At 41.6% G+C, this 27,566-nt stretch overlaps 1 protein-coding gene across 1 annotated transcript in view; it reads right to left on the minus strand.

Moving 5' to 3' along the window:
- Window positions 1–25,244, minus strand: part of traf4a (tnf receptor-associated factor 4a) — a 67,858-nt gene extending 42,614 nt beyond the window's left edge. Inside the window, exon 1 of the mRNA XM_034169199.1 lies at window positions 24,820–25,244. Within this exon, the coding sequence (XP_034025090.1) occupies window positions 24,820–24,962 (143 nt within the window). The 5' untranslated portion in view covers window positions 24,963–25,244. The remainder of the gene's footprint in view (window positions 1–24,819) is intronic.
- Window positions 25,245–27,566: the final 2,322 nt, after the last annotated feature.

The following is a 27,566-nucleotide window of genomic DNA, read 5'->3' on the forward strand; positions in this document are numbered from 1 at the left end:
ACTATCATTTTTCTGTATAATGGCTTAAAGGTTGCATGGGTAAAAACCTCTAAATTTGACCCAAGGGTGGCGCTAGAGCGCTGAAGGTGCAAACAAGAAATGTAGTGGGGGGGAAACAAATGGCAGGATTGTCACCAATAAGTATCCCAAATGGTAATAGAGCTGAAATGACAAGAAACAGATGGACGCACTGACCCAGACGGAGCGCAGTGCTCCGCCCGCCTCCTGGCCTATCAGCTTTTGGGGAGGGGAAACACGTGGGTGCAGTAAGCGTAATGTTGCTCGATTGTGAGGTTCACTCGAAAATTAATCTAAGCAGAAAGGCTCATGTAAAACCTGAAAACAAAAATCACTGCACCGGAATAATATGTGAACGCGTGCACACAGCCAGTTCTCGGGCCACTTCAGTGACCTGTGCAAAAATAGAACAACAACAACAACAAAAAAAAAACAACAAGACACTACCAGACCGGGCCTTGAAATGGTTTCAAACTGTGCCTCAAACCTTAAAATAAGACACGCCCATTAGCACTAATCTAAGCCTTCATTACCAGCTTCTGCAGCGCCTCAGACATTTTGTGGTGCAGCAGTACAGCCACAGAACACACACACACACACACACACACACACTTCGCTCGGGCTGGTCCACATAGTGCACATACGCGGGCACATGTAGGTACTAGCTACGCTGCTCAGATCTGGGCCAGCTGAAGAAGTGCCAGCACCGGGGCTGAGACTGGCAGTTTGGTTCCAGCACGCTCTCTGCAGGAGGGGTGAGGAGCTCTGCCACATAGCTGGGATGCTTTCCATCTTTGTTTGAACCAGAAGATGGCCAGATTCATTTAAAGGGCCTCTTAGAGCTCAGGACAAGTTGAGGCATGTCTATAATGCAGCATGCCTGCCGATCTGAACCATCATTACGGTGACGTTTAAATAAATACGGTTTAAATATACGACCAGCCGCAGCACGGGACATGACCTCACAACCACAGAAGAATTAAAGGCCAACAGGGAAGCAAGAGTGAATTTAAAAACAAATGCATCACGGCCTGAATGTGGGTTGTCACGGGGTTGAGCAGTTGGATCAGTGCAGCGTCCATCGCCAGTGGCATCATGAAGCCACGCCCCTCAACCTGCTGTACACATTAATGATAGTCCCTGCTACAATGACATTATATATTTATTTTGCTGACACCTGAGATTTCCCTGGAGATCAAATTGAGCACAGATGACTCTGTACTTGAAGGAACGTCAGCCTGTCCTTGGCCAAGTCCTGTATCTCTTCCTGGTGGATTACAAAGCGCTCCAAAGCCAGCTGGGAAACATAATCCTCCACTGTGTCCTGGGTCTTCCCTGGGAGCCTTCTCCCAGCTGGCTGTGCCTGGAAGACCTCCCCTGGGGAGACGATCGGGGGAGCATCCTCACCGGACGCCCCGAACCACCTCAGCTGGCTCCTTTCGATGGGAGCGAGGCAGCAGCTCTACTCCAAGTCCCTCCCGGATTGTCGAGCTTCTCACCCTGTCACGGAGCGCAAGTACAGATACCTGACGGAGGAATCTCATTTCTGCTGCTTGTATCCACAATCTTTTTCTTTCAATCATTAGCCAAAGTCCATGACCACCAGTGAGGATAGGAGTGTAAACTGACTGGTAAATTGAGAGTCTCGCCCTCTGGCTCAGCTCCTTCTTCACCATGATGGACTGGTACAGTGTCCGCAAACATCAGACGCTGCACCAATCAGTCTGTTGACCTCACGCTGCAACTCACCACAACTTATGAACAAGACCCTGACATACTTAAACTCCTCCACTTGGGCAGGATCATGGTGATATATACACACTACGCATGTACGATTCGATACACACTTCGATACACTACCAGTGATACAATACATATTGTGATACTGACGATACGATTCATCCCTGTTCCCGAATCGATGAGATATATATTTGATGGTGATTCAATTCCTCACAATGCGATATGATTAGGGATGGGTACTGATAAGATTTTATCGATATCAGTGATAGATTTGATTCTTTATCGATTCCCATATCAATACCTCTTGTGAATTTTCTGTGTACTAAAAGTAGGCTTTACAGGATTTCTGTGTCAACAACAATTTATTGAGTCTTAAAGTAAATAAATATGAAATTGGTCACTGGATCCATGATCTCTGGACATAAACAGAAATAAAAACTGTAGTTTTTGTCGAAAGCATTTCCTTTCAGATATTAATGACACAAATGTAACTCCATAGACTCTGAGCTGAACTCTATGGAAGTAAATCTGTGCCATCAGAGTTTGAAGTTGAATTTCTAAGGTTGAATTTGTTTAGCATCAAAATATTCAGCCTCAAAAACTTTAACCTAAAACAAAAAAACAAATTCAACCACAAAAAATAGAAAAGCAGGGAGAAGCAATCAATCCCTGTCTCAATCATCCAACCTCACAAATTTACTTCCATAAACGTTGGATGACTGAGACAAATTCAACCTTAGAAATTCAACTTCACACTCTGATTTTGATGCAAAATAAATAAATAAATAAACCTTAAAAATTCTAATTTAAACTCTGATGGCGCAGATTTACTTCCATAAACTCTTACAGCCATTTGCTTCGTTGCTTCAAGCAGACCTGCTGCAGTCTGCGACCATCGTAGAGAAATAATCATTTTCTCGATAAACACCCTTAAATCAACGTTCGCCCCGAACTGTCCGTGGTGTATTCAATGTGTCTCGGGGGGGAATCGATGCAAGCAGGCAGCGAGCGATAAAACACAATTCAACTTGTCAAATGAATAGATGCACTCGCGTCTCACACACACACACACAATATATATATATATTATATATATATACATATACACACACACATATATACACATACATACATACGTACTATGTGTGTGTGTTAAAAATGATAAACAACAAAACTCCCTCAGTGTGATTACTGACTTTCCAAACTAGTTTAACTGACAACTAAACTATGAGTTATGATGATTCAGCTCCCCCTGCCAGGGAAACAACTGGATGTCATTTATTTTAAGTAATTCAGGTGTAAAAGCTGAGTCACCACTTAAAGACTTCCCATGTTCACGTCACTCTGAACACCATAATCAGCCGGACAAAAGCCAACTCAGTGAGTGACTGGACACCATCAGTGACGACAACCAAGAAAGTGGCAAAAAGGAAACAAAATGTACACAAATTAAGTAATCAGCTTTAATGCACATATTGGTTTAAAGATGCAGACATTGCTAAGTTGGCCTTCATGAGAAGGCTGGTGAGTACATTCACAAATCAGATTGCCAGGTGGCATCTCACCGTATTTGTTTTACTCGCTGATTATCAGATACGTGACGTTCTGTGACAAACGGAAGCCTGAAATTCTTATTTCTTCAGTTATCGCTAAGTGGTCACTGTTACTTTGAATAAAACAGTCAGAAACCTTGTGCATTTCAAACCAAATGAAACCTCAAATTTACCGAAGAACCTAAAAGACAGATCCAGATCTGTGTGAAGATGAGGGAGTTTTAAATCGTGTTAAAGTGTTATTCTGCTAGCCATGTAGGCTAACGTAACCACAGCGTGTAGTACTGTCCTGACCGCTCTGTGTCCTGTAATCAAACTATAGCGTTCACAGCTAACTTGAACGAGTGTTGAAACCTCATATCAAGTTCAACTGAGTCACGAAGCAGTGCTTTGTTGCACCTCGCTAGCACATATAGCAAAGTCAGGGACAGCTAGCCACGACACAACAATATCCTGAGTAAAAATGAAAGCTGACAAAAGGAGAAAAAAAAGTTATAGAGCTGTGTCTGATATGATGTGATTAAACTGTCGTAATTTAGTGTCATTTGGTGTTGAAGCGGTGACTCCCAGACTTTGCTAAAAGCTTCATGACTTGAAGTGTCAGACAAAGACGACGCGGAAAACCCAAGTTCCAAAAACCATTCTTTCAGTTGATGAACCTGGAAAACAATATGTATGGACACAGCAGCATATTCAAGCTTTTTGCCGTTTTTACAAAGAATACATAAATAAATTTCTACAACTGCTCCCTGTGGATGAGCAAAATAGGAAATGCGGCATATGATTGTATTTTTATTTGTAGTCTGGACTCAGTGACGACATGAGCTGTACTACCAAGTGTAAGAAACATGATTTGGAAAGAATTTAAAAAAAAAACAAAACAGATATTTTGTTTAAGTTGCTTTGTGGCTCCTTTAAATTCTGACTGGCTCCTGAGTTTTTCAAGTTAGGAGCCAGTTGGCCCCAAGCTGCACTTTTATAAAATCAGGGCCTGCTGAGTAATCTAACCCAAACTGATTCAGATTGAGCATGATTATTCATTTTCTGTTAAATAGGCCAGGCATGGAAATCTGACCCAGAAACTACAAAAGCAATCAAATCCGAGTGCTCAAGAGGCAACCTGCATCTTGTTGTACGCCATAAATTCAAGTTTATTCTCTTCACTCCCGCGGCTGCCCTTGATATGAACGCAAGACAGATTTAGAGTCTGTAATTTGGTTTCTGACATCACCCACCTCAACCACAGCAGGAGTACAAACAAAGATGACATTCAGAGCCATTAAACTGTGTTTCACACCAACATAAACTCTTCCTTGCTCTCCTTCTTTACATTCACCCAAACAGCTGTCACCAATACGGGGCTCAGATTAACATATCGTGTGTGTTTCAGGACCTCTGCAGCTGTGTGAAACGGCCAGAACACTTTCTCTCAACAATGCCATTATCACAGCTGCATCTGTGAAACCTCTCGGCTTACTCCCAGGAGACTCGCCAGTATTACTTGCTATTACGTGTATCCAGAAAGTATTCACAGCGCTTCACTTTTTCTACATTTTATATTACAGCCTTGTTGCAAAATGGAGGAAATTCATTTTTTTTCCCCCTGCAAAATTCTACTCACAACACGAAAAAAAATATAATTTTTTTATTTTTTGTGCCTTGAGATGGCTTTTGTTGTGATTTGGCGCATTATAAGATAATTACATTTTTGCAAATATATTAAAAATAAGATGCTGAGAAATCACAGGTACATAAGTATTCACAGCCTTTACTCAATACTTTGTTGATGCATCTTTGGCAGCAATTACAGCCTCAAGTCTTCTTGAATATGTGCCACAAGCTTAGTGCACCTATCTTTGGGCAGTTTTGTCCATTCTCCTTTGCAGCACCTCTCAAGCTCCATCAGGTTGGATGGGGAGCGTTGATGCACAGCCATTTTCAGATCTCTCCAGAGATGTTCAATTGGATTCAGCTCTGGGTTCTGGCCGGGCCACTCAAGGACATTCACAGAGTTGTCCTGAAGCCACTCCTTTGATATCTTGGCTGTGTGCTCAGGGCCATTGTTCTGCTGAAAGATGAACCATTGCCCCAGTCTGAGGTCAAGAGCGCTCTGGGGCAGGTTTTCATCCAGGATGTCTCTGTACATTGCTGCATTCATCTTTCCCTCAATCCTGACTAGTCTCCCAGTTCCTGCTACTGAAAAACATCCCCACAGCATGATGATCCCACCACCATGCTTCACTGCAGAGATGGTACCTGGTTTCCTCCAAACATGACGCCTGTCATTCATGCCAAAAAGTTTAATCTTTGACTCATCAGACCAGAGAATTTTGTTTCTCATGGTCTGAGAATCCTTCAGGTGCCTTTTGGCAAACTCCAGACGGGCTGCCATGTGCCTTTTACTAAGGCGTGGCTTCCATCTGGCCACTCTACCATACAGGCCTGATTGGTGGATTGCTGCAGAGATGGTTGTCCTTCTGGAAGGTTCTCCTCTTTCCACAGAGGAATGCTGGAGCTCTGACAGAGTGACCATCGGGTTCTTGGTCACCTCACTGACTAAGGCCCTTCTCCCTCAATCACTCAGTTTAGATGAACGGCCAGCTCTAGGATGAGTCCTGGTGGATCTGAACTTTTTCCATTTACGGATGATGGAGGTCACTGTGCTCATTGAGACCTTCAAAGGAGCAGAAGTGTTTCTGTGCCCTTCCCCAGATTTGTGCCTTGAGACAATCCTGTCTTGGAGGTCTACACACAATTCCTTTGACTTCATGCTTGGTTTGTGCTCTGACATGCACTGACAACTGTGGGACCTTATATGTAGACAGGTGTGTGTCTTTCTAAATCATATCCAATCAACTGAATTTACCCCAGGTGGACTCCAGTTAAGCTGTAGAAACATCTCAAGGATGATCAGTGGAAACAGGATGCACCTGAGCTCAGTTTTGTTCTTCATGGCAAAGACCATTAATAATTATGTACATGTGATTTCTTAGTTTTTTATTTTTGATAAATTTGCAAAAATCTAAAAAAAAAAAAAAAAAAAAAAACATTTTTACATTGTCATTATGGGCTATTGTGTGTAGAATTTTAAGAAAACAAAATTAATTTCATCTATTTTGGAATAAGGCTGTAATATAACAAAATGTGGAAAAAGTAAAGCACAGCAAATACTTTATGGATGCACTGTATCCTGAAATTAGTCAGGTAACATCCATCACTCAGGATCCTGAGCAACAGAGCTCAACTGAAACGGTCGGTTTTTATAGAAAATACAACATAATTATTGAGTCCAAGTCAAAGACTCAAAGATGATAAAGGAATATTTATGCATACGCACATTTTAATGGGAAAAGAATGATATATTACTTAAGTTCTTAGTGTCCAAGATGTTTAAAAGTCTCACGTAGCGTGTAATGATGAGGACAAATTTAATACTATGACTACGGAAAAGCCCTGCAGCCGACTTTGTTTTCTGCACTTTGTGAGGAAGAATGTACGTTTTAATTCGAGTCTGCAGTTCAGCTTTTCAGGGCGTAATTCCAGCCGAGCTGATGTCAACATCCATTTCCTTATTCCAAAAAAAAAAAAAAAAAAAAAAAAAAAAAAAAAAAAAAAAGCTGTGATTTGGGGTCATTTCCTGCAAAGCATTTGATGACTTTCTCAGACGCAGTCTCAGCTTGGTGCAATTACTTTAATGTTCTTCCAAGTTTAAACGGCCAATGCATGAGCTGCACAAATAGACTAAAGTACAACATATAAGTGAGAGTTACAGGATGCAGCTTTGGACCCGCCTGGTGTGAAAAGTGTGACTGCAGTGAACAAAAATACAATAATTTCTTTTAAAGACAACAGGTGTGAAACAGTGTAAAGTTTGGGAAAATTTCCCATATACAGCAGACTTATTAGTGCAGAAAAAGGGCTAAAAAAAAAAAAAAAAAAAAAATCATCAGAACTTACACTAGTATTAACACAGTTGATCAGTCACATTATCTTTTCAGTATGAATTATTCTTCTGCCACTAGATGTTGCATTAGCGCTACATTTCAGGACATAAACAAAGCTTTACTCCTCCACCACTCCTCCTCAAATCTCCCTCCTACCACATCAAGTCTGACAGTTTTCTTCGTCAGGAGGCGTTTTCATCCTCAAAATGTGATTTTTGGACATATTTCTGGAAGGTAGCTGTTGTCCATCAGCTTGAAATAAATAAGTCAACAGCTATGCTGTGAAAAGTGAATACTGCTGATCTTAATGAATGTGTGGAGGGGCCACAGTTTTACACAGCAGGACTCGCATATCGTCACCTTCCTAAAATAATGCCCTAAGTCATATGACTTAGGCCCTAATTTTAGGAAGGTGACGATATGTTAAATTTGCACACATGGAAATCTCATGCACCAAATGTGCATGAACAGACAAACTAAGAATGTAAAGCTCAGATCACAGAGGGAGTGTTTCGTCATTCTCTGCACAGGAAGCCATTACACCACAGTTTATCCGTTTTAAAAAGAAAATCTTTGTCTCCTATATTTATTTGTAAAATCTGCGTTGGACCACCTTTAAATAAAACAAGTTTTGACGTGTTTTAGCTTCAAAAATATTGACCGCTCACCTTGATTTGTTTGATATGAACAACCACTGGTTTTTGTATCCAAGTATGGCTGGTATAGCCTTTTTTTAAAAAAACATTTTAAATGTCCATTGAATGGTTTAAAACAGTATATTATCTTATTTTTAAAAACTTTCACATTATTCTAAGGATGGGAAAACAGTTTCAGCAATAGTCTGATTTGAAAACTTTCTACACCAATTAAAAACAAAGGAGGTTTTTAAATCCCACTGCTGCAGTCCAGGAACTACAAAAATAGAGTCCGGGAAAGTTGTGCATCCGCGGTCTTCGATGCACAATTGCTTTCAGCTCAGAGTTATTTAGAAGGAGCTGAGTGCCTGCTCCCCCCAACCCCTAACACCAATTCAGGAAAAACTACAGATCCTTCAAGATAGATCTTAATAAGCTTCAAACAAATGAAAATACAGTTAAAATGGCTCAATTTGATTGTGAAAAAAATGAATGTTTGTTCCATTTGGGCTTTGGAAAGATATTTTAAAAACTATTTATTTTTTCCAGAAGAAATAAATGGCAAAAGTAATTGACTAATTAACAATCAAAGTAGCTTGCAGCCCTGTCTGGAGGTCATATCTAAATATGGTACAAACTACATTTGTATTGAGTCATGTAACATGTATCCCCCAATTAATTAGTTATCAACAAAAATGTTCAAAATTTTACAATGCTAAAGAAAGTTACTTCCTGCTCACCACATTAATTCACTGGGTTCTTGCTCTTACAATGGCAAATATTGTGACAAATGTTCATAAAATTGAATTTAAAAGTGTTTCAATAAACCTTGACAAAGTGAAACAGGCGACCCTAGTTTGATTCCATCCTGCTGAAGAAGTTGAAGCATCCAGCAGCCAACCACAGTATCTCAGTAGTGTTTTTCTTTACATGCATGTCATGGTCACGTACCGCAGGTCCCAGTCTCTGCACAGGGGGCGACCCTGTCTTTTTTTTTTTTTTTAGACAATTGCTGCTTTATCTTGCATTTTGCTTAAAGTGCACGTGTTGAACTTTTCAGACTGAGCGGCTCCTTCTAAGCACTGATGTGTGAATGTTTACTAGCTGACTTCCTGCTCCGTCACCCCGGGTGTATCAGCTGAGAGAAGCCTCAGTGCACAGCTCTAAGAAGCCTTCATAGTCCCAAAGGGCCAGGCGCGGGCCTCAGGGCTTTCACTCAGCAAAACAGAACCGCTCTCTGTGAAGCTCACTGACCACCACTGTACTCCAAAAAGGATGGACAGCGACGTTCCCACAAAGTCCCGGATCTGGACCCAGGATGCCTGTGCAGCCTTTGAACACCTGCAGAGAAGGACTATGAATGTCCTTGTGATGGGCCTGCAGGACGGAGACAGTAATGAATACGTCGTCATTCATTAGCCATCCGTGGCACTGGTCCCATTTAGATACAGATACCCACTGAGGCACAAAGCCCCAGCTGCCTAAAGTGCCTGACGTCCAACAGTTCCAACACAGCTCCATTAAGAAAAATGTCCTGCCACAGCAGCCAAAGTGCCACTCTAAACATCAGTCCACACACAATGGACAAGAGTTAATTCATTGTGTGTTTAATAGACGGCATCCTGCTGGCCTACTTTGCCATATGCTTAGTTCTAACCCATCTTAGACCATGGCTCCTTCCACTGATCTCATGTAGACTAAGAGGATCTTGATTTTCTGTCTATACTGCTTTGTTACGAGGTAAAGTAAGAAAATGAGCAAAGTAAAATTAAATCTGATTACAATATACTAACTACTGTGATGGTCAGATTGACATTCCCCCAAAACCAAAACAGTTTCCCCTACCATGACACAGGCTCGACAGGATACCGTTCCAGGAAGTACACTATAAATGCTGAAAACCGGTTATGCTTGTCTGTGTAGCGGCAGGTAGCAAGGTTAAATAATGTCACAGGTAACTTATCTTGCTCTTCACAATAAAAGCATCTTAACATAAAAACAGCACTAGCAGTAGAGCAGTGACTTTTACTGAGAAAGTCACAGAGTTATTGTTTCACGTTGCACCACCAGAGACCTGTCCTCATTGACAAACCTAGAAAAACATACTTCCAGCCCAATGGAAAAAAAAGCAGCAAAAACCAAGTCTGCAGTTGGGACAAGCACCTAGAACCTGCATCCTCATACTATACCCTGTGATAGAAAAGTGACTGTTCTTCCCGTTTGCGATACTGCAGTTGTGGGCAAAGGAACAGTTAATGTAGTTCTGAACTGCTGGTGTGATCCTGCGTTTATGTCCTTCCAGCCAACAGACAGAAGTTACAGTATGTCATTAAAAGACTGAAGTGTTGTTGGCCTTGATAACAATGTGCTTACCGGTTGCAAAGCATTCAGTCATTTGATTTCATTGACACCAAATTCTGCTTGTTTATTCGATTAAAACCTTGAGCTGCTCATCGTGCCGTTTGGCGACATAAACAGCTGGAAGAGGAAGAAGAGTAAAACAGGCTGCATTCATCCAAGAGATTATGCACTGTGGCAATCAGAAGTACGAAAATAACTGTCCCACTCATACAGGACGTGTCCACTGTAAATGAATCACAGTCCCTCTGACAACAATCTACCAGCGTTGGACAACGAATAATCGACCCGTGAAAAATTCTCATATTAGCCCACTTTGGAGTTCCTCGTGACTCTGGGCAAATTAGTGAGACTGCTACTATGTTGAAGACTATAGGATGATGCTGCAAAGCTGAACAAACCAATTACACCCCTGTCAAGGCCGTGGCAAGGCACTGCATCAGCCTCGCAGGGACTCGGCACGCCGTTTAACGGACTCCCGTTTGATGAGCCACATCAGCCATAAGCCCTACTTAGCCCACACATGGGGTAGAAAACTGTGTTCTGTGCTGTTAACCGTTTAGTGACCTTTACCAAGAGCCAATGTGCGTATGGCTGCTGAAACAAAGACCTGACCTGCTGAAGCATGTGAAGCATATTTGATAGTATTTAGTTTGAATATTTGAGGGCTGCTTCTGGTGTGTGACTCTCCCTCAGAGCTGGGGTAGCCTGGTGGACTACTGTTTGACAGTCCATTACTAGACAGGGTGAAGTCACAGATGTATTACATTTTGGCAACAAACCTATTCAGTGCATTTAATTTCAATTCTAATTAATTACCCACAACGTGCAGATTTAGGCAAACCTGCTCAAACAAATTAAATATTATCTGCACATTTGATCAGGATGCTGAGTAACTATCAGACTGACAACAAGCTGCTCCAGACCTCGATTCCTGCTTCCTACCAGCTCATCTCAATGGAAGCAAAAGACCTCAGGTCCGATTACATCTTTGATGCACAAACCAACATCACAATAGGGAAACATTCACTAATTAATTTTAGCTAATATTAGGTAAACAAAGCAGGTAGTCTGGGTTTGAATCCTGTTCACATTACTCATCTGTGTCCTTGGACAAGACAGTTAATCTACATTATCTCAGTCCACCCAGCTGTAAATGGGCACAACCCTTGGCTGGGGAAGTAACCTGCATCAGACAGGATTCACATCCAGGTGGAGTCATAGACTGTCATCCCTTTGATGCTCCAGAATCCGGAGGACAGCACCAACGGGCATTAAGGACTACATACACTCAACAAAAATATAAACGCAACACTTTTGGTTTTGCTCCCATTTTGTATGAGATGAACTCAAAGATCTAAAACTTTTTCCACATACACAATATCACCATTTCCCTCAAATATTGTTCACAAACCAGTCTAAATCTGTGATAGTGAGCACTTCTCCTTTGCTGAGATAATCCATCCCACCTCACAGGTGTGCCATACCAAGATGCTGATTAGACACCATGATTAGTGCACAAGTGTGCCTTAGACTACCCACAATAAAAGGCCACTCTGAAAGGTGCAGTTTTATCACACAGCACAATGCCACAGATGTCGCAAGATTTGAGGGAGCGTGCAATTGGCATGCTGACAGCAGGAATGTCAACCAGAGCTGTTGCTCGTGTATTGAATGTTCATTTCTCTACCATAAGCCGTCTCCAAAGGCGTTTGAGAGAATTTGGCAGTACATCCAACCAGCCTCACAACCGCAGACCACGTCTGAGACCAGCCACTCGGACAGCTGCTGAAACAATCGGTTTGCATAACCAAAGAATTTCTGCACAAACTGTCAGAAACCGTCTCAGGGAAGCTCATCTGCATGCTCGTCGTCCTCATCAGGGTCTCGACCTGACTCCAGTTCGTCGTCGTAACCGACTTGAGTGGGCAAATGCTCACATTCGCTGGCGTTTGGCACGTTGGAGAGGTGTTCTCTTCACGGATGAATCCTGGTTCACACTGTCCAGGGCAGATGGCAGACAGCGTGTGTGGCGTCGTGTGGGTGAGCGGTTTTCTGATGTTAATGTTGTGGATCGAGTGGCCCATGGTGGCGGTGGGGTTATGGTATGGGCAGGCGTCTGTTATGGACGAAGAACACAGGTGCATTTTATTGATGGCATTTTGAATGCACAGAGATACCGTGACAAGATCCTGAGGCCCATTGTTGTGCCATACATCCAAGAACATCACCTCATGTTGCAGCAGGATAATGCACGGCCACATGTTGCAAGGATCTGTACACAATTCTTGGAAGCTGAAAATGTCCCAGTTCTTGCATGGCCGGGATACTCACCGGACATGTCACCCATTGAGCATGTTTGGGATGCTCTGGACCGGCGTATACGACAGCGTGTACCAGTTCCTGCCAATATCCAGCAACTTCGCACAGCCATTGAAGAGGAGTGGACCAACATTCCACAGGCCACAATTGACAACCTGATCAACTCTATGCGAAGGAGATGTGTTGCACTGCATGAGGCAAATGGTGGTCACACCAGATACTGACTGGTATCCCCCCCAATAAAACAAAACTACACCTTTCAGAGTGGCCTTTTATTGTGGGCAGTCTAAGGCACACCTGTGCACTAATCATGGTGTCTAATCAGCATCTTGATATGGCACACCTGTGAGGTGGGATGGATTATCTCAGCAAAGGAGAAGTGCTCACTATCACAGATTTAGACTGGTTTGTGAACAATATTTGAGGGAAATGGTGATATTGTGTATGTGGAAAAAGTTTTAGATCTTTGAGTTCATCTCATACAAAATGTGAGCAAAACCAAAAGTGTTGTGTTTATATTTTTGTTGACTGTAGTTAAGTCAGCCAATTATTAGCTTTAGTGAGCTAATGTTAGCTTGCTAAACTGCAACTTAAGGCAAAAGCTAGAAACTAGCCAATGTTAGCATTCATCTGTTGAAACAATCCAAATCAGAACATCTGAAGGTAAGAAAGTAAAGTGGTTTAAACTAACTACTTGGTACACCATCCCTGCTAGCACCATCCATTTGAGCATAGACTTAAACGATCCATTACAATGACGGGAATGAGGCATGCAGACGACAGATTCAACTAACACTAGCTGGGTTTCCATTACAGATTTGTGCAAAAGTTAAGCAACATTTTCAGAATTTCGACAAAACACAACAGTGAAATAACAGCGGCATTCAGAGTCCACTGAGTGATGGAATGTTACTCCGAGGTTTTGTCCTCTCGTGATAATGGTCATTCCAATAAGGTTTTCACAAGAACTGTCATTGTAATAGTCATGGCTACAGATGGGTAAATCCTGCTAAATATTGCCATTTTGTTTTGAGTTTTGAAATCCAATATTGCTAATCTCTCACAAGGTTTAAGAAGCTCTCTGTCGCTTATGGTTGTGAGATTTGGACCCTTAACCAGTTACTTAACGCAACATCTGTATGATCTTTGATACTAAGCGTCTCTGAAGGATTGTCGGGTACCGCTGGAATGACTTTGCATCAAACGAGTGGTTACTGAGATAGACTAGGAGGAGGAGGATCACTTGCATTGTGAGGGAGCATCAGCTATGAAATTTTGGCCATGTGGCCAGTTTCTACGATGCCTGTGTCGAGGACCACAGTAGCTTGAGAAGGCCAAGGGGATGTCCACGTGTCACTCAGCTGCAGCAGGTAGATGGTTCTTTTAGAGATGTGGGAATGGACTGGTTGGCACCCAGGACCTGGTTCTGCAGTGTTGTGGATGTGGCAAAATGCAGCACGAGCACATGTTCTCACTTGACTCATCTCTTACTCTGTCCACACGCAACATGCAATGTTTTGTAGAATGTTCTATGACTTTCTGCACGTCATGTGATCTATAATGGTGGAAAAAGTGTCTTAATATTTACAATTATGGGTAAGTGGTATATGTAAGGATTAAACGAGAAGCTGTGCATTATACGGTTTGAATGCACGACGCGGAGTCTAAAACACCATGACGTGAAGTCCACGTCTTCAGTATCCCCCCCCCCCCCCCCCCCCAAAAAAAATGTTGAACCGTGGACATCTGTGAACGGCTTCCATTACCTTCTGATGGTGAGTGTAACTATTTTGCTGTTATTCTCTTGTGTTACCGCAGTTTTCCCCCTTTAATAAATCAGCGTGGCTGAAAACTGAAGGCGTGTGAAGATGTCCTAGACATGGATGATTAACGATGAACAAATGCCATGCAGCGGCATTCTTGAGTTTGACGTGCTTGTTGCAACACAGCAGCTGAATCTCGACTCTTATGACAGCGCTGCCGTCAGAGTGAAAGTGGGCAGAATGGGCTGGCAGCCCTCGACTGAACTGGCAAACAATTAGCTAACCCAGCCTCAGCAAACTTGAACTCCACTCACAAAGACTCCATGAGAGATGAAAAAGTGGCACACGCTGTTCATTTTGCTCACAATTCAACCAATGGCCCGTCTGGAGCTCTGTGTCTGAGTCCAACTAAAGCAGCTGAATAAATCACCTGCTGTTCATGCACATTTACACGTTTGGCTTTTTATCCAGAGTGACTTTACAACTAGGAAATATGCAACGCAAACGTTGAAAATGTAGCACCACAAAGCATAGAAACCTCCGGTCTTAAGTACTATGGAATGTGTTTTGTGTTTCTGGCACAGTGATGTCAAACAGTGTTCCAAGGGGCGCCATCAAATATAAATGGATTGATCCTTCCAGTACTGAGGGACCACAGAAGAGCCCACACAGACTTTAGAGCCATTACAGGTAATTTTACAGTATAACAGAACAAGTTTTTTTTTTTTTTTTTTTTTTTTTTTAAATGGTATGCTAAAATAAAGGCAGATTTTTTTTTTACTGTCATTTTAATTCTGTTGCTGTCTGGAACAGACCTGAATTTTTCAGTAATGAAATGTAGAACTGTAGCAATTAGTGGATTATTAAACAGCAAGTCTTTTGATAATCAATGAATCAACTGAGTGATTCAAAAAACAAACAAAAAACACTAAATTCTCTGATTTCAGCTTCTTAGACTTCTGGTTTATTTTACTAGATTCTTTACACGGACCTGGCAGTAAACTGATTATCTTCGAGTTGTGCACAAAACAAGGCACGTGAAGTCATCATGTTGGGTTCTGAAAAACACTGACATTTCTCACCATTTTATGGACCCAACTAATCAAGAAAATAACTGAGCAATTAAACAATTATGAAGATAATAGTTAGTTGCAACCCTAATGACATCATATCATATTGTAGGTATATTCTGATTGTTCAATTGATTGATATCAGCTGATTGTCATCATGTGACAATCCCTGTGCCACCCAGTTAGTTAACCCCAACCCGTAGGGACTTTCAATTGTTCCTTGTACTATCTGGATACGTGTCATGGTACCTGAAGAAGAAAAAAACCTATTCAGGAAACACCCCAAGCACTCCGTTCCCCAACCATCAGTGCCATAATAAAGCAACAGTGTTAACTATTTAATTTAACCAGGTTAGTCCCACTGAGATCAAGATCTCTTTTGCAAGGGAGACCTGGACAATTATAAAATTTCCAGTTGACCTAATCTGTATGTCTTTACATGTGGGAGGAATCCCACGCAAACACAGGAGACCATGCAAACTCCACACAGAAAGGCCACAGGTGGGAATCAAACCCATGACCTTCTTGCTGTGAGGCAACAGTGCTAACCACTAATGCACCGTGCTGCCAACTATAAATGGAAAATAGCTGATATCATGACCAAAATGTAATAAACCCATCCCTGACCCAAGAAGCACATGTCCACAAAATTTAGACTGATAAATAAATGAGACATCCAGCCATCAGACAAATATGTGATATACGAGGTCTCTTAGATAATAAACCGACCCTTTATTTTTTTTTTTTAACTATATGGATTTGAATGACATGCGATTACACCAATCATGCTTGAACCCTCGTGCGCATGCGTGAGTTTTTTCACGCGTGTCGGTGACGTCATTTCCCTGTGGGCAGGCCTTGAGTGAGATGTGGTCCCGCCCTCTCGGCTGAATTCCTTTGTTTCACACGCTGCTCGAGACGGCGCGCGTTACTTTATCAAAATTTTTTCTGGACCTGTGAGGAATATCCGAGTGGACACTATTCGAGAAATTAAGCTGGTTTTCTGTGAAAAGTTTAACGGCTGATGAGAAATTATGGGGTGTTTCTGTCGGTGTAAGGACTTCCCACGGAGCGGGACGTCCTGCAGCGCTTCCAGGCGCTGTCGTTGGCCTGTTTCGAGCTGAAAACATCCTAATTTAAGGCTTAATTCACCCAGGACATCGTGAGAGAACAGAGAAGATTCAGAAGAGGCCGGCATGAGGAATTTATGCGGACATTCCACTGTTTAAGGACATTTTTCTAATGAAAGACGTACGCGCAAATTCGCCGAGTCGTTTCTGTGACGACTCGGCAAATCTGTGTGCGCCGCGACAGGAAAAACACCTCCGTGTTGAAAACCATTTGTAGAATTCAGGCGGCTTTTAATGGCTTTCAACAAGTGAGTAACTGAGAAATTGTTTAACAGCTTGGGCATGTTCCAACTTGCCCGTTAAGATTTCCAACGGAGGTGTTTTTCCTGCCACAACCCCCCGCGGTCGGGTCCAGCCCGACATGCGACTCTGCCCGCACGTTCTTTCATTACAAATGACCGTTAACAATGGAATATCCGAATAAACTCCTCATGCCGACTTCTTCTGAAAGTTCTCTGTTCTCTGACGACTTACTGCGTCAACAGAGCCTGAAATGTGGAAGTTTTCAACTTGAAATGGCGAGACGTTGCCGCCTCGAAGCGCAGATCGCCGTCAGGCGCCGTGGACCGTCCTTAAAGCGACACTACCAGACCAAAATCTCTCATCAACCGTTAAAATTTTTACCGAAAACCAGCTGAATTTATTGAATGGTGTCCACTCAGTTGTGCCTTACAGTTTTGAAAAAATTTTGATCAAACAAAGCAACAGTCTCTGAGCCATTCCTAAACAATGAAAAAAATCGACGAGCGGGTGGACGACTCCTCACTCAAAGACTGCCCACAGGCGAATGACGTAACCGACAGGCGTGAAAAAACTCTCGCATGCCCACGAGGGTCAAGCATGTCTGATGTCACACGTGATTCAAATCCATATGGTTTTTGAAAAAATAATAAGGTCGGATACTTTTCTAATAGACCTCGTAACTATCACATAACCTCCTGTTTTACTGGCAGAAGCAATAACTGCTATTATTAATTTGAACTGTGAGGAAAAGAGAAATACACGCCACAGTTTTCCAAAGTTTATCCGCTTGATTCCACCAGCTGTGGTTTTCTGACGTCATGTGTGGTGGTTTTATTCCATCATGCACATGGCAGTGTTTCACAAAAAGAGCATTTGTTGATTCGGCTAATTTTTCTTGATTTTTGTGCTTTTACCAGAGTAGAGCAGTCTATGTAGTTACACACTTTCTGTTCTGTGCATTTTAATCATGTTTGATATTTTCACAGGGGATGAGGTAATTTTGAATGAATGGGTGTTTTATTTTGAAACTTGCATCCAGACTTCCTTCTGGCTCGATCTGCTCTGTCCAGCTTGACATAGTGCCTATGCAGAGATGCTTCTGGGATGCACCTGAAATGTGCCCCGGCGCTACTGGTAGCTTTGTCTAGAATGGGTGCAAACATGCCGGCAACCATGGCGCAGCCACAATGCAACACCTGGTGTAATTTACATTTAAAGTGAATAATTCAAATGTCGTATTTTATCAGACTAGCAGAAAAAAACCTCAACAATAGTCAACTTTATGACACTTGTTAGTGTCAGTGTTTATTTCCAGATTCCGCAGCGTGATGCGGTTACATCCAGACTGGCACCGCGGTCTGGATGGGGCAGTCTGACACAGGTTACTGCCCCAGCCACTCATTTTTATGGTTGGGTGGACTGAAACCATGAAGATTAAAATGTCTGGGTCAAGGACACAGCTAGGTAGCGTGAGTGAGAAAGTAGAAGCTGAAAGATAAAAATCATTGAACGAGCTGCCAGTTAATTATCTGGCGTTTACCTGACGGATCTCAGTCTTATTGTTTCAGTTTTTTAAATTCCCCTCATACCTGTAACGTCACAGTGACTCATTGAAAAGAATTTCACAAGTTATAAAACTTTGTGAAATTTGGTGACTGTGGGAGTAAAGCGCCGTACACTTGAAGGCGGACAGCATGAAGCAGACGGTGCCCCGGGCCAAACTTATTGTTCACCATCCTCCTCCTCCTTCTTCTCCTTTTGGTTCATATGATGTTCAATTTTTCATCCAGATGCATTTTGTGGCTGATTAGAAAGCCAGAGGAGGATTCCTAGTGAGTCAGCGGGATAAAGTGAACGCCGACTCCTCAGCAGTGTGGTTACTAAGGTTTTTTATGAAATTAATTCACATCTCCCTTACATTCACATTTTAAAAAAAATATACAAGTCACTCATTAGAAGCATAAAGACATTTTTTCTCCATTTATGATAGAAGATCAGTTCAGATTAATAATGGGCCATGACCTTCCCTCAGGGCATCAGACTTTATGATATTTATTTATTATACTTAAGACATTTTAAAGATCTTTTAAAATCATTTTCAGTGCCGATTTCACTCACATTTCTTTTTGGAACTGAAATAAATCTCAAGAAATCCACATGACTGAGCTGATTTCTCAGCAGAAAAACAGCAAACCAAGAAACCATAATGTTTTACAACCTGTAAAACTGAATTTAACAACCACAGAAAAAATTGCTATATTTAAAAGTATATTTCAGAGCTTTTAAAGGGCTTTGAAGTTAACCATTACGATTTAACACACTGTAAGACTTTTTCAAAGTCAAACAGGCACCACGATTCCCAAAAAAAAAAAAAAAAAAAAAAAGTGTCATAAATGAACAGAGCAAAGAAACGCAATGTTTTTAGCTACCGGGTTTGAACCACACAGCTCCTCAGCATCACAAGAGCATTTATTTGTACAATTACAGCAATTCATTGTTCAGTCTGATTAAAAAAAAAAAAAAAAAAAATCACAATCTCCCAGAAACCAATGCAACATCTTCAGTTGTTTTGTCTGACAAACCGCGCAAAATTCAGAGATTTGTTCAAGCAAAATAAAGGAAGTACCGTATCCTTTTTATTAAGATTGAACCAGTCAGTTTATCATTTTTCTGCCATAAATAACTTAAATAATTAACCAGTTACCATCCAGAGACGACTGTGATGACCTATCAACTTTTGTTTTGCCATGGTAACAGGCACCGGGTCCCTGTGGGTAAAATAACAAATAACAGAGAGCAGTGAATTACCATCTCCACCAACAAAGTTGTGTGGAGATTATGTTTTAACCCCTGTTTGTTTATTTGGGTTTGTGAGCAGCCTGTAACCCACAAATTTTCATATATGATTTTTTTTTTTTTTTTTTTTAAACAGAAGATTCATAGCCCGCTAGGCAAGAATTGATTCAATTTTCAAGGTGAGAGTTCAAAGGTCAAAGTAAATCCCTATCCTTTAACATTGAATTGAATTTTCAAAATTTCATAACTGCCAAAAAAGGACTGAATTTCTTTCATATCTGACAGTCTTATTTTTTTTTTTCTTTGTGGCCATTTAAATGTAACATTGAAAACTCCACTTAATGCATACGATATTACATTATGTCTCAATCAAACGTGCCCTAATCACGCTCATATTTGAAAGTGAGGTGCAGACTGGCACTCATTATTGCCTGACAAAGTTTTATCAGGATCTGATCCAGACTGTGTGGACATTTGAGTTTAATACTGAAAAGCCCATTTGATGTACATTTTGCATTATATCTCAGTCAAAAGTACCTTAATCACTCTCATTTGTGACAATGAGGTGCAAACTGGCACTCTCAATGAATAGACTAAGTTTGATCCGCATCTGATCTGTATTGTGGATTTAGTGGATATTTGATTTAAACATTGAAAAGCCCTTTTTGGATTATATTTTCATTTTATGAAAAGCCACTTCTCAAATCTTTTCTGTAATTGAAACTAGTGTTGATTAGATAAATGGTAAATTTTTCCATCTTCATCAGACACTCAAGGCGCTTTACAAATAATGCCTCACATTCACCCCAGTGTCAGGGTGCTGCCATACAAGGCAGCTCACTACACACTGGGAGCAACTAGGGGATTAAGGACCTTGCCCAAGGGCCCTTAGTGATTTTCCGGTCAGGCTGGGATTTGAACCGAGGAGCCTCTGATCTCAAGCCCAACCCTTTAACCACTAGACCATTACCTCCCCTTTATTGATCCCTTGGGAAGACTCCCTCAGGGAAACTGAGATTCCAGCAGTACACAGGGTAAGAAGCACACAGAGTATCAAAAGTGAAAGCAAAAATGAAAAACAGTTTGCAAATATAAATATACAATATAAGTACCACAAATTGTTGGTGGAGGTTTGTGCTATATGAGCATGGTGCTGTAGTTACGACTGACCAGTCAGTTTATTATTTTTCTTCCATATTTAACTTAAATGATTAACCAGTTAGAGTCCTGAAATGATTAGCTGATTAATCATTATACAAAAAAGAAAAAAGCAGCAATTACCATATTTTCCAGAGTATGTTTTTTGTTTTTTACTACCGTGGTTTGGGAGGTACTGCTGCTTATGCACTCAACAAAATAAACTTCAACAGTAAAAGAATAAATGCAAACAATAAGAAGTACACTACAACAATGCAGTACCTACTGTTGATAAACTGTAAAATTTGTTTATTTAGAAACAATTTGCCAAACTGAAGCAATTCTTATTTCACAAATATGATAATTTGCTTCCTTTGTAGCTTCAGTTCAGCCTTAAATGTACTTAGTCAGATACTGTGTACATTATCATACACATACTCATGCATTAATTGAATTTTGAACTTTTTTGAAGTTACAAAAAAAATGTTATATGACATAATTATGAATTCAGAATCAGCCTAGTGGTGAAACTTTACGTCCTTACTTCCTGATGATGCCACTTCTGTGAAAGCTTTAAATTTTAAAGTCCTTCACTGCAACTTACAGCAGCACCAGAAGCTTTGATTGATGGGTCAACTTTTATTTAGCCATGGTAGCAGGTACAAGTTGTTGTGTGTAGAATATACATCAAAATGAAGGGGGGGGGGCGGCGCTGGTGCAAATTTCTTTTTGGCATGAAGTGGACACGTCCATTTTTTTTTTTTTTTAAACCAAAACACAGACAACAGTGGTGCTTAATCAAATCTACCCCCCCAGTTTGTTCATCAATTCTATTTTATGTATGAGATCATGATATGATTTATTTCACAATGTTAGGTTCATAATTCAACATTAAGGTGCATCCTTCAGACCACATGACAACAAGGCAGCTGTGGTGTTCTCCTTCCTTGAATCTGGTTTCGTTTCCACGGTAATGAGTTGTTTTAACAATTTATTCTAGGTCAAAATGTTTTTAATATAATTTACTTCCCATCACGGACATATTGTTATATTATCATAATATATAGAGATATATTGTGCTGCAAAATTATTATTTCAGCCTCAAGATCAATTTGGCTCTGAGAAAACTACAGTTTGAAAAGCTATTTTTTGATTTGTAAGAAAAATAAGAATCAATTATACGAGGTCTATTAGAAAAGTAGACGACCTTATTATTTTTTCAAAAACCATATGGATTTGAATCACGTGTGATTACATCAGACATGCTTGAACCCTCGTGGGCATGCGAGAGTTTTTTCACGCCTGTCGGTTATGTCATTTTGGTCTGGTAGTGTCACTTTAAGGACGGTCCACGGCGCCTGACGGCGATCTGCGCTTCGAGGCGGCAGCGTCTCGCCGTTTCAAGTTGAAAACTTCCACATTTCAGGCTCTGTTGACGCAGTAAGTCGTCAGAGAACAGAGAACTTTCAGAAGAAGTCGGCATGAGGAGTTTATTCGGACCTTCCATTGTTAACGGCCATTTTGTAATGAAAGAACGTGCGGGCAGAGTCGCATGTCGGGCTGGACCCGACCGCGGGGGGTCGCGGCAGGAAAAACGCCTCCGTTGGAAATCTTAACGGGCAAGTTGGAACATGCCCAAGCTATTAAACAATTTCTCAGTTACTCACTTGTTGAAAGCCATCAAAAGCCGCCTGAATTTTACAAATGGTCTTCAACACGGAGGTGTTTTTCTGGTCGCGGCGCAGACGGATTTGCGTCGTCGTCACGGAAACGACTCGGCGAATTTGCGCGCACGTTCTTTCATTACAAAATGACCTTTAACAGTGGAATGTCCACATAAACTCCTCATGCCGGCCTCTTCTGAATCTTCTGTGTTCTCTCACGACGTCCTGGGTCAACAGAACCTTAAATTAGGATGATTTCAGCTCGAAACAGCCAGACAACGTCGCCTGGGAGCGCTGCGCGACGTCCCGCTCCGTGGGAAGTCCTTACACCGACAGAAACACCCCATAATCTCTCATCAGCCGTTAAACTTTTCACAGAAAACAAGCTTAATTTCTCGAATAGTGTCCACTCGGATATTCCTCACAGGTCCAGAAAAAATTTTGATAAAGCAACGCGCGCCGTCTCGAGCAGCGTGTGAAACAAAGGAATTCAGCCGAGAGGGCGGGACCACATCTCACTCAAGGCCTGCCCACACGGAAATGACGTCACCGACACGCGTGAAAAAACTCACGCATGCGCACGAGGGTTCAAGCATGATTGGTGTAATCGCATGTCATTCAAATCCATATAGTTAAAAAAAATAAATAAAAGGGTCGGTTTATTATCTAAGAGACCTCGTAGATGGTAAAAAAATGGTTATTTCTCAAGACTGTTGCCTATTATTTACTGTTAATTAAATAATGGTTTCATTTTGACTGAACAATATTTTTTGATCACAGAAATACGAGTGTGCGAGCAGCACAGAGTGTACCTGTAAATACTGAATGTGCACAGCATCAGTAAATCAACACGGTGTCATAAAGCAGTTCACTTTACGGCATGCACATTTATGACTAACATGACTGGTTGTGTACGTTGCAGAAAACAACACAGACAACTTAAATTGCATTCAAACTCACTGTATGCATCACATGTACTGATTCAGACAATACAGCCCACCTAAAGACAAAGACCAAACACAGACCTCCATGATCAGAAGACTGCTGACCTTAATGTCAAAGGTCTATCAGTGCCCCTGGTGCCATGACTGACATCAATGAACCCCGCATCATTCTGTCTAGTCCCAGACTCGGGAAAAATCTAGCGGACAGTCCCAATAGGACTTCCAACAGCATGCACACATACACATGCACACACGGCCCCCACCCCACCCTGACCTCTACCGCAGGGCAAAAACCCAGACAGGATGGGGAGGCTAAGCCCTCTATAGGATGCACATACAAACACTGCACAATAAAGGCTGGAAACTCCCGACATGTTGACGTTAAAGGGGTCAGACTGTTGAAAACCAGTTTATAAAGCAAGCGTTTACACTTAAATATGGCTGGATTTGTAATGCACAAAAACTACGTAGAAAAAACCCCCAAACAAACAAGAAAAAAAGAAAAATAACAAAATTCCAATCATCTCCCACTGAAGACAGCAAAGCGGAACAATTTTACTTCATGCATGTCTTCATATAGTGTGCTAACACTGCATTAAGGTTCATGGAAATCCACCAATAGGTTTAAATATAGACCCACTGCTGATCACACACACACACACACACACACACACACACACACACACACACACACACACACACACACACACACACACACACACACACACACACACACACACACACCTCCTTTTGAGCTTTGGTCTCTTGAATCAAAATAAAATTTCAAGATATTTTACACACTGAAAACATTATCAGTTGTATGAATAAAAAACATATTCTTAGTTGCCAACCCAATGTATAGTTTGCCACATTGTGCCCCATTTAAAAGAGAGAGAGAAGAAATTCTAGAGCCGCTACTGACAGTAACCACCTCCTCTTCGGTTTACTTACAATTTTGGGGGGATATTTTATATCCTAAATTACAGGAAAAACTGCATGGTCAAAGAAAATATTCTCAGTTGAGATCACTGCATTACAGGACATATTTTGGCATGTTGTTGTGCCCCATGTTTAAAAGAGAGAGAAAAAAAAATCTAGAACCACCACCGACTGTATCGCCTCCTCTTGTGTTTACTTACAATTTTTAAACATTTTGCACACTAATGAATCTAACACAAAAAAGTGTAAGATTAAAGAAAATATTCACGGCTGTCATAATTTTGGCATGTTGTTGTGCCCTACATTTAAGAGGGGAAAAAAAAATTCTAGTCACCACTGACAGTAACCACTTTCTATCAGACTCTAAACAATGACAACTTGGACTTTGCACACAGACTGACGTCACCACAGACACAAACAAAACACAAAGCCATGTTTCACTCCGGTTGTGGAGTGACAAGGTTCAAATAGGTGTTAAAGCCCGTGGAGGACACACCCACACGTCTTTTATTTACCGTTTCTCCGCCGAAACTTTAGTATCAGCTGCTCAAACACACACGTACCTGAGGAATTCTTGCAGACAGGTGTCACAGAACCGGTGCCCACAGGTTGACACTTGGACCGGCTCCCGCATCGCCTTGCTGCAGAGCGGACACTGAAACCTCCTCTTTGGCTTTTCCAGGAACTTGTAATCAAACCCGGGCATGGTGTCTGCAGCGGCCTTCTCCGTGGGTTACAGGTACACACGCAGGAGGGAGGCAGGGAGGGAGGAGGGGAGGGGGATCCCGTGAAAACGGTTCGGATCTCTGCTTCAGTGCCTTGTTTTCAAGCCGTGATCATATCACGTCCCCGTGCGTCGCCAGCGACAGGATCGATCCCTTCGGGGAGACGAGCGGTGCAGGAAGCGAAGGTTCGAGACCCGGATCGGTGTCGAGAAGGATCTGCAGGCTCGGTTATGTGCAGCGGGCGTGCGTGTGGGCCTGTTCTCCTGCGCGGCAGCAGACTGAGCACAAAGCTCAACCCCTCCGTCTGTTGAGGTGCACGGAGCCCCGCCCACTCCTCCTCCTCCCCTGCAGGAGGAGTCAAGGAGCCACACCGGCGTCTTATCTCGTTTATGCATCTTTAATGGGGCTTTTTGTGCGGCTGCTCTGTCCACAAATTACATGTTACTCCAACTTGTGTCTAATAATTAAAGGCAGACACACCCTGAAAAACCCACAGAAACGGCTTACGACTTTAAAAACACACAAGAACGCAATCAAACATGCCAAATAAAGGCAGAACGTATTGTTTAAAATCAGCCAAATTATTTGACTTCCTCTGGAACTATGTTGTCGGTGGTGACAGACGCCCCCTGGTGGTTGAGCAGCATTTATTTTCCGTTTCATTTTGACATTACGTTATAAAAATAAATACAGACTTGCAGTTTAACCCGTAATAATGCATTTTAAAGTAAAATAATCGGCACAGCCACATACTGCGATCAGTTCTCACTTGATGCATTTATTGCTAGAGGATTACATCATCATTACATCATCAGACACGGCAAATGGTAACAGATGCATGTCTTCAGGGTAGTTATCATCCATGATATCCAAATATAAAAAAAGCTTAATGCATACCATTGAATAGTATTTGTCAAAGACTATAAAAACTGATGATGAATTACAACCTTCCCAAGTGGTTGGTGGCAGAATTTGTACCACAGCTGAGATTTGATGTCACTGTTACAGACGTGTCAACTTGCAGCTCGAGCACAAGCTCTTCTACCCAAATTACAGTAGAAAATGCAATAACTACATATACAAAGATCATTAAATCACCTGTATGCAATCAATATTTTTCCTTTATGACATCACAAAAACTAGATGGTAGTGGGGTGGGGGCATAAAGTCTGACTTTTCTCACACCAAAATTGCCAGTGTTAAATTAGCACCGACAGTGTCTATACGGGTCCACAATGGGTCAGTGAGGAATATATAGACACTGGCAGTGTTAAATTAAAACTGTCAGAATGTCTGTGCATGTTTTTGGCATATCAGTTGTTAGGCATATGCAGTTTGAAGGCCAAAAGGGGGGAAATTATATGGCTATGATAGTACGTGCGCTCTGATTGGCTGATTTCCAGTCTGATATTTTCCCATATCAGACTGTTACCATGACAACTGGTCTGGATCGTATATCAGTTTTGCGACTTTGTTTACAATTTTCATGGCGCGAAATAAAACAAAAAAAAAAGCGAACAACAAAATTAAGAGCAATGAAAAGGACCATTCTCGGAGCGAATTTTATTACACAATGAAGACCAACAAGATGAAAACACAGCTCCGAACAGCCGTATAAGAAAGGATTATTAATGGATTGTGAAGTCTGTACAGGGAAATATCAGACTGACGTGTTGTCAGTACAGACTGAGTGTTAGCGAGGTTCATGCGAAAAACACGGAGGTCTGATATCCCTGTACAGACTGAGCAAGCGGGGTTAATAATTAGTTTATTATATGGCTATTATATATATAAACGCACAATCTTACAGCATCACCCGAATATGAAAGCTGCTGACGTCTCATAGTCAGACCTGTTCGCTTCACCTCCATGAACAACTTGCTAACAGACGGTCCGGCTGTTAGCTGGTACATTTTGAATCTGTGTTTTTTCAGATGCTGTTTAGATATTTATGGAGTATGTTGATGTCTGACTTGGTTTTTTAATGTTTTTTTGCTTCCTTGTTTGTAAGGAAAATATGCGTTTCCGACCGACTGTCATGGTAACTGGTCCGGATATGGGAAAATATCCAACCGGTAATCAGCCAATCAGAGCGTGCATAGCATCGCAGCCATATAATAATAAAGAATTATTAACCTCGCTTGCTCGGTCTGTACAGGAATATCAGACCTCGGTCTTTGCAAGGTCCGTACCGTCAAGACCAAGATCTGATGTTTCCCGTACAGACCTCAGTTAATAATCCTTCATTATTATTATTATTATTATTGTTATTATTTTGGCTAATATGAAATGTGATTCTACTTCTGTGACACCCGACGACGACATCAAATCCAGAGTGACGGACATGCTGTAATTCGTGCTGCTGGTGCTGTCAATGCTTGCGATGACTGGAAATACAAATATAATCTGATCATTTAGGAATGATAGCATTAGTGTGGGCAGTTTATCTTAAAAGTCTGATTTACTGTCAGTCTGAACACAACCACAGTGGAGGTACGCACTCTGAGTGCCCTTCTGCTTCATTGCTGATCAGTGATACAGTGCACATTCAGTCATACAAACATTTTTCTTCAAACTAGAGCTGA

The sequence above is a fragment of the Thalassophryne amazonica genome, chromosome 4, assembly GCF_902500255.1.
Source record: "Thalassophryne amazonica chromosome 4, fThaAma1.1, whole genome shotgun sequence".
Classification (NCBI taxonomy): domain Eukaryota; kingdom Metazoa; phylum Chordata; class Actinopteri; order Batrachoidiformes; family Batrachoididae; genus Thalassophryne; species Thalassophryne amazonica.